The following is an 8,955-nucleotide window of genomic DNA, read 5'->3' on the forward strand; positions in this document are numbered from 1 at the left end:
GTGATAACTGTACAGCTGGAGAAGAAGAGCTCAAGCCTTTCTGAGGAGGAAAAGTTCCCCCACGCTTTGAAGCCATTTTACTTTCTCTTCCCCTCTTCTCTGATTTAATTTGTATAATACAATGTCCAATAAAATTTTCTTAAAACTGCCACAAAAAGCAAAAACAAATAGTTTGCTCACCAACAGTACCAATAGTTCTGAAGCAATAATAATCCAGCAGAAAGTGAAAGCCAAAGTAAAAGTCCTCAGTAAGTGAAAGTCTCTATTAAAGAGCAAAACGCCCTTCCACGGCCATTTTTTCTTTTTCTTTTTTCTTTTTTTTTTCTTCTTAAGCTTAAAATCTCAATGGAGAAATTATTAAAATCAGAGCTGAAGGTTCATATCCATGCAGCTCCCAAGCACCTGGATCGCTCTGTCTGCTCCCAAAAATTACTCACGATCTCCCACAAGCAGAGGTTGAATCCGTGTCTGGCTTCGTTCAAAGAACGGAGGCAGCCCGAAGCGCGGAGAAATCCCTGACTCTGGGGGACCTCACCTCCGCCCCCACAGCTATAAAACTGTGAGAGCTCGGGAGTTCTACCCCTATCAGGGAAACTCTCCCCCCTCCCCTTTGCCCGGGGAAGGGGATTCCAAGCCGCCGAGCAGCTGTTTGACGCTGCTCCTGCGGCTTTTACGCATCCTCGGGGCGGGCGGCGAAGAGAAAAGCCGCCATCGGCACAGGAATTCAAACCGGAAGTCTGTTCTTATCTTCTTTAAGCTGTTAGTAGCAAGTTAACGTGTACTGTGTATGCGTGTGTGTGTGAGAAAGAGAAACAGTTCAGTCTACTTACAAGAAAGCCTAAACGGAAACTGTCTAAGACTGCAATTTTAAATAAAGCCTTTTCCAAATCTTGTTGCTAGATCATTTAATACTTTCAAAATTTCACTTCCCATACCACCTTTCTTCTTCCTAAATATTGCATTCAAACAAATAAAAGAAAATTGAATCTTCAGGTGAGAGAGAGAGGGTGTAAGAAAGAAAATTAGCTGCAATTTAGTTTCCTCTTGGATATACCTGAAAATAGTGTTGCGGAGTTCAAAGGCAGCAAAGGAATAAGGGTCTGCAGCCCCTTTGACTCTGGCAGCACTATTGAAAGAAACAAAAGAATCCATACCTTTGGGGTACTTTCACTGAGACTGTAAAATTCCTCATTCACAGAATTTCATAGTGTCTTTTCTTTCATTTCTAATTATCCCACCACTTCTCCCATTTCTACTTTCCACCACAAGCCATGATAGAGAAAAAGAAAGAGCAATGGCCTAGTGTATTTTGATTGACAGGAGCCCATCATTGAAAGGCATTCCATTTGTAAGGCACTGGCTGCCTTTCTGGTTTGAGATTTTTCCCCCCTAAAGAATAATCTAATCTGCTATTTTAGATTGTGCTTTTATAAAACCTACAGGTCAAATTAAATCCGGAATTCACATCACATTCTTATTTAATTATTCATGATCACTTCAATAGATTAATTAGGGGCAGAATTAGTATGACTTTGAAGAAAATTTAGTAACTTTCTTTGCTCTCATGTAAGTTGATTTGTATACTTGAGAGCAAGTTGCAAACGGATAATGATGAATTGGATAGCAAATGCTATTTTAAAAGAAAGAATTCTTGGTTAGAGCTAATAATAGATTTCTGGCACTGTATTTATCTGAGAATACAGAACAATAGAGTTGGGATCTTGGAGGTCTTCTAATCCAACCCCCTGCTCAAGCAGGAGACTCTATACCATTTCAGGCAAGTGGTTGTTCAGTCTGTTCTAAAAGCCTCCAGTGATGAAGCACGCACAACGTCTGAAGGCAAACTGTTCCACTGATTAATTGTTCTCACTGTTAGGAAGTTTCTCCTTAGTTCTAGGTTGGTTCTCTGCTTGATTAGTTTGCATCCATTGTTTTTTGTCTTGCCTTTTGGTGCTTTGGAAAATAGATTGACCCCCTCTTCTTTGTGGTGGTCAAATATTGGAACATTGCTATCACGTCCTTTTCTCTAGAATAGAGCTACCCAATTCCTGCAGCTGTTCTTCATATTTAGTCTCCGGTCCCTTAATCATCTTAGTTGGTCTTGTCTGCACTCTTTCCACAATCTCAACATCTTTTTTATAATGTGACCAAAACTGGATGCAGTATTGTAAGTGTGGTTTTACTAAGGTTTTGTAAAGTGGTACTAATACTTCATATGGTATTCTTGATTCTATAATACTTCACATACTTCTTGATTCTATAAGCCCCTGACCACTCTACCAATACAGCACAACCAACACAAACCTTAGAAAGAATTACACTGTCATACATCAAGGATATCTCAGAAACTACCAACAGACTACTACAACCACATGGAATGAGCATAAGACAGAAGCCAAGTAAAGCCCTTCAAAATGTCCTAAGCAAACCAAAAGACCTAACAACCACAGAAGATAAAACAGGAGTCATCTACAACATACAGTGTAAAAACTGCAACAACCACTATGTAGGATAAACAGGCAAAAGACTGGCAGAATGCATCCAAGAACACCTACTAGCAATTAGAAGACATGGTGAAAATTCTTTAATTTCATAAGATATAGACAGATTTAACCAATTGGGAAAAACATGACAATCCTAGACTAGGCCAAGTCCAAAAATGCCAGGGAATTTTTAGAAGCCTGGCACTCTGACAAATTAGCCATCAATAGACACATAGACATTAACAACATCTATGGACTGCAAAAGAGACAATCAACCAGCCCAAAAGGGAACAAAAAGACCCAAGCACCTCTCCACCAGCAATCAGCATCCAGATCAGCATAGGTTAAGATAGGTTAACATCAGACCAACAATCAAGTAAACAATACCCCAGACAAGAAACTGCCAAAGAGCCAACAATAAACAGCCCAATCAAAAATCTCTAAGACCATCCCCGCCAACATTGACAGACAAGCCACCAGAATGTAAACTGGCAGCAAATGGCACTCTTTACTAGTACTGTTGATGTTACCTAGTTTGGGTAATGAAACGTCTGCAAGAAAACAAGCAAGCTCAGAGAGCACCAAGTATCCCTCATTTCAACTCTGAGCTACAAATATTCTCCTTTATTGATTCTATCCCTCTGTTTATGCAACCAAGGATTGCATTAGCTTTTTTTGGCGGCGGCTGCACACTGTTCGCTCATTTAAGTGATTGTCCACTAGCTTTCCAAGATCCCTCTCACAGTTACTGCTTTTGAGCCAGATTTCACCTAATCTGTACTTGTACATTTGGTTTTTCTTACCTTAAGTATAAAACCTTACTTTTCTCTACATTAAATTTCAGTTTAGTCCCCCATTACTACTGTGAAAAGGGGATCAGTTATTCTTTTATTGCTTTTTTCCCTGTGAGGAAGCCAGACTGTTTTCAATGCTGAAGAAAAATCATTCTTCAAACATTTAAAACCTTGCTTGTGAAATCTGCATAAGATTCCCTGTACTTCCACTGCACATATACGTGATCATTTTCAGTTGATAATCTTATAAACAGCAGGGCGTAGAATAATAAAAATATTGTGCATGAGAAAGAGTATAGAAGTGAATGTGTATTACTATAAGGAACATGGCAGAGGTTTAAAAAAACTTAGGGATAAGTATATTATGCTCATTTAGTTTGAATTATCAGTTTATTAGAATAGGGATCATAGGCTAATTTAAGATTAACTCATGACTTGTGTCATTTTGAATAATAGCTTTAGAATCTATTTCTCACTGAAGCAGTAAACATCTGTGTAGGTTTCCCTGTCCAATCATGTCCAATTAGGACATGGTACTAATCTGTGTTTCTTGGCTGAGGGAGCCAGCATTGTCTGAAGACATTTTCCATAGTCGTGTAACCAACATGGCTATATGCCAAAGATGTATGGAACTCTGTTACCTTCCCACTGAAATGGTACCTATTAATCCACTCGTGTTTGCATGCTTTTGAACTGTTTGGTGGGCAGGACATCTGTGTAGCCATTTACAAATTAGATTAAACTGAATTAATTGTTTTTCTTTAGCAGTACCTCCTTAAAATTTAATATCATAGAACACCAAGCAATGTTTGTTTCTATCTCTATCTTAATCAAATGTATAAGTGTCATCAATGCCGGGAATAAAATTTTAAAATCACCTTTATATTCAGCATATTGATTTGGGTTGTAATGAATGCTAAAAGACCTTCAGCATCTTTACATCTGAAAGTTCATATTCGTATGTTGAATAGTCATCCAAAACTCTTTTAGTGATTATTTTTTTCTTAATTATAGAGTGGGCATCTGAAGAGATAATGCCAACTTCTTTTTTCATTCATTAATAGGGTACTTGTTTGATAAGCAAAACTAAAGATATAAACCATCACAACAAAATATATCTTGGAATCAGCTTATTGGATACCTTAAGTCAGAGGTCCCCAACCTTTAGGGCACCAGGGACCGGTTCCATGGAGAAAGGTTTTTCCACGGACCAAAAAGTGCATGGTTTTGTGTGCTGTCTGCATCCCATGGATGGTGCTTGGCTTGTTTGTGCGAATCGGTTGCTGGCATGCCGCAGTCCAGGGGTTGGGGACCCCTGCCTTAAGTTATTTAAAAAATGCTCTTGTTTTATAGAACAAAGTTTGAAAACTTCTGTTTGTAGCTAGCATTCAGTCTGATAGGTCAGAGGTGTGCATTTGGCTTTTGGGTAACTTGCCAGACAAAAAGTACATGGGTGGTATGCTGATAAGGCAAGAACACAAAAGAAGGGGGGAGGGGGAAAACAAATTAAGAATTAATTCATTGACTATACTAGAATTAATAATTAATAATAAATTAATAGTAATTAATTTAGCCTGGAGACTAAAACATATGAAGAATGGCTGCAGGACTTGGGCTTGGCTAGTCTAAAGAAAAGACGAAATAGGGGTGACATGATAGCAGTATTCCAGCATTTGAGGGACTGACACAAAGAAGAGGGGGTCACATTATTCACCAAAGCATCAGAGGGAAGGACAAGAAACAATGGTTGGAAACTGATCAAAGAGAGAAGCAACCCTGGAATTAAGGAGGAACTTCCTGACAGTGAGGACAATTAACCAGTGGAACAGCTTGCCTCCAAAAATCGTGGACGCTCCATCACTGGAGATTTTTAAGAAGAGGTTAGACAGTCACTTGTCTGAGATGGTATAGGTTCTCCTGTTTGAGCAGGGGCTGGACTAGAAGACCTCCAAGGTCCCTTCCAGCTCTATTCTAATATAATATAATATAATTATGTCCCATATATTCAATAGTTTTCTGTTTTATCTCCCCCTCACACTCCCAATATTCATTGACAACTTTTGTATAACTTCTGCAGCCGAATGTAGCTGTAATTCAAACTCTAGATTGTAATGTAGTTCACCTCAGGTGCATGTTTATACCTCAGTGAAAAATAGCCCTGTACAGTATTCTTCAGGAACTATATACTGTATAGCTAATATGCAGCATTTGACTAGATTGAAAACTTAATGGCATATGTCATGCAATGATGTAGCAGGCTATTTTATTCCAGAGGCCACTTTCCTAGACATGGACAAAGTGAGAGTGATATGAAATAAGCAGAATAAAGGGAAAGATTGGACATGCAATATTTTGTAAAACTCATTTAACTATAGATAATTTAGAGGTTGTAAAAAGTCAATGTCAGGTTCCTATTATTAGTATTACTGATTGTTTCCAGTATTAGTAGTAATGATAAACTAAATTCTAATCTAAAGTATAATGTATTATGAAGGAGAAGAAAATAAGTATGTGTATGTATGTATGTAATTTAATTGTGGCTTAATAGAATCTCTTGTTCACTAGCTAGAGTTTTTGGGTAGATTGATGTCTATATACAATAAATAATAAACATATTTTATTATAATATTATATTAATTTTTTGACTTACCTTTCTAGAACTTGATGGCCCAACCAATTTGCAGCTTGTCAATGAGACACCTTCTACTGCACTAGTCACATGGAAGCCCCCGCGAGCTCATATTGCAGGATACCAACTTACTGTGCAGCCTACCACAGATGGTCATCCAAAGCAATACACTGTGGGGCCATCAGCCACCAAGTATCTGCTGAGGAATTTGCAGCCTGGCTCTGAGTATACTGTGTCTTTAGTGGCTGTTAAGGGTAACCAAAAGAGCAATCCAGAAATGGGAACCTTCACAACATGTAAGTGTGAAGTAGACATTGTTTGCCGCCTCCAAAAATGAGTCTCAGAACTACTTAACAGCTTAATAAAGAAAAAAAATGACCATGATTGGACATTTGAGATTTCATTAGCAAGGTGTTCAGATTAAATCTAATTTTGTATTATCACTGGATTTTTTCTAAATTGGGAAATTTATCAATGCCCAGGACTTAGCTTGAGAGGCAGCATAAGGTTGCAAAGTCTTTAAAGAAAACCACAGATTTCTTATTTGACTTCCTTTAATGTTAGCACCTTCCCTCCCATAGCCTAGGAAATGAAAAATAGGTTCAGGCTATAGGGAAAAAATGGAACAGACTTACTCTGCAACCCTGTAATTTCAGCACATAAATACGCCTGTAAAATATCTATTATTAGTTTTACTTAAAGGAAATAGTAAGTTTTATGGCATGTCTCTCAATCATGTATCTTAGTAAAAACGTATTTCTAGTTTTTTGGCAACACTTAAAAGCCATCAGAAAGGCATAAAAAAAGATTATAATTCCATTGTACCAGGAACAGCTTTGTTGCTTTATTTGGGGGAATTGTTTCTTTCTTTCTTATTGTACAAAGATGATTTGACTATCTTCAGTCATACTCGACAGATCTTGTATTTTTCCAGTGAAGTCATTTTCTTTAATGAGGTACAACTTAAAAGATCTATTTGAGGTCACATCCATTTTTAATTTTGATACTGCTTTGAGTGAAAACACAGATTGCTGCATAACTGTTAACTTAATAAACTGACCATGGCAGTATTGTGAACAGCAGCCTTTCAGAAACTCAGAAAATCTACTTTTCTTGCCATCCAGACGGGTGTCAGGATTTGTGCCTGATAAGCTGTTTTTTTTTTCTTGGTGGGTATACAGACCTAAGCAGACCCCCTAGTTAACTGCAGACAATTGATCAACAGTATGGCTAAATCAGAAGGAACCACTAGATCAGTGAATTAGCTATTATATACAAGTTGTGTTTGGCTGATAGATGTAAACATTTCCAATATAGAAAGGTTAGTTTATATCAGACTTGGCTTGAATCTGTTACTTGTTGTTTTCTGGCTTGTATGTGTTCCAAATTAAATGTTCCTGGTGACTAAGATCTAAGATGCACGCCCATTTATATTCCAAGGTCATTCTAGGCTGTGATTCATATGTGGTATCAAATATTAAAAATAAAAACTGAAGGAACTCTAAAATATTTTTTATCACAGTTGCTACATAGTAGACATGGATATGTAGAGATTTTTTAAAGTAGCTTTTGATTCCTAAGCTGCTATTTTGCTCAATTTCCTCTACGCTTGAAATAAATAATGAAAAGCATTTACAAATTAGAAATAACTAAAACGAAATATATATTAGAATTACTCCTAGATGTAAAATGTTGTATTGCAATGGATGGTCTCTAATTATCACAGTACTGTGGTGGAACCACCACTTGCAGGAGAGGAGGCTCCCATAGGGAAGGGTAAAAGACATTCCAGCTTAAAGTCCATTGGGGGAAGAAGCATTTGAGGTCAAACCCTTAGATTTTTAGGTTCCTTAGAATCTGCAGTTTCACAAGTAAAGGCAGTTAGTCTGGCAAGATTCTTATAAACTGGTGATCAACAATAAAGAAATCTCTTTGATCTATTCTTGGAGCTCTTCTGGTTTTTTGCACCAGACGAGACTAACGTAACTGATGATTAGTATGTGTAATGTACGATGATAAACATTTTTTAAATCTGTGGTTTTAAATGTTATTTACAATTTAATTCTGTTTAATTTTAAATTATCTTGCCAGCCACTTTAACATGCTTTTTAAGTAGGAAAGCAGACTATTAATAAATAATACATATATAAGCTGCTATCTCTAAACCTGGCTTTACATTTGATTTGACAGTGCAATCCATAGGCTCAATTCCTCCCTATAACACTGAAGTGACAGAGGCATCCATTGTTGTTACCTGGATACCTGCACCTAGACTTGGATTTAAGGTAGGAAAATAGGCTCTCGCTATCTCCACCCTACTGTTCATGAATTGCTTGCTCACAGCAATTTTGGATAACTTTGTTTGGGAAAGTGTTCTGGGTCTTTATTTAATTACACATAGCTAGTAATTGTTTAACAACACATAGTAGCTTTTGGTAAATTGATCAAAAGCTATACATACATTTAAATATTAATGTGATAGAGGAAGAGAATAATGTTCATAAAGCTCTCAGTCTTACTATTTCCTGATAAATTTTTAATAGCCAACCTGATTATTTATTATTTATTTTATTTATTGAATTTATATACCGCCCTATCTCCCTTACGGGACTCAGGGCGGTGAACAGGCAATAATAAAAACCACAATAAATATACACAAATTTCTGTCTAAAATCAAATTAAATAACAGGCCTGCTCTAAAAATACCCCATACAAAACCCCCACTAAAACATAATCAAACTATGCCAGGCCGGCCGCACGGAATAGATGAGCCTTCAGGGCTCGGCGAAAAAGGCACAGGTCCACAACTGTACATAGGTCGGGGGGTAGGTCATTCCAGAGGGCAGGAGGTGCCACAGAGAAGGCTCTCCCCCTGGGGGTCGCCAGCCGGCATTGTCTGGCCGACGGCACCCTAAGGAGGCCCTCTCTGTGGGAGCGGACTGGTCGAAGGGAGGTGTTTGGTAGGAGGCGGTCTTGCAAATACCTAGGTCCATTGCCACGGAGCGCTTTAAAGGTTGTTACTAACACCTTGAAGCGCACCCGGAAGGCC

At 37.9% G+C, this 8,955-nt stretch overlaps 1 protein-coding gene across 1 annotated transcript in view; it reads left to right on the plus strand.

Moving 5' to 3' along the window:
• Positions 1–8,955, plus strand: part of FN1 (fibronectin 1) — a 124,494-nt gene that overhangs the window by 60,948 nt on the left and 54,591 nt on the right. Inside the window, exons 21-22 of the mRNA XM_029285178.1 lie at positions 5,936–6,202; positions 8,097–8,191. Coding sequence (XP_029141011.1) covers positions 5,936–6,202; positions 8,097–8,191 — 362 coding nt within the window. The remainder of the gene's footprint in view (positions 1–5,935; positions 6,203–8,096; positions 8,192–8,955) is intronic.

The sequence above is a fragment of the Protobothrops mucrosquamatus genome, unplaced genomic scaffold (assembly GCF_001527695.2).
Source record: "Protobothrops mucrosquamatus isolate PMUCROS unplaced genomic scaffold, P.Mucros_1.0 scaffold1377, whole genome shotgun sequence".
NCBI lineage: Eukaryota > Metazoa > Chordata > Lepidosauria > Squamata > Viperidae > Protobothrops > Protobothrops mucrosquamatus.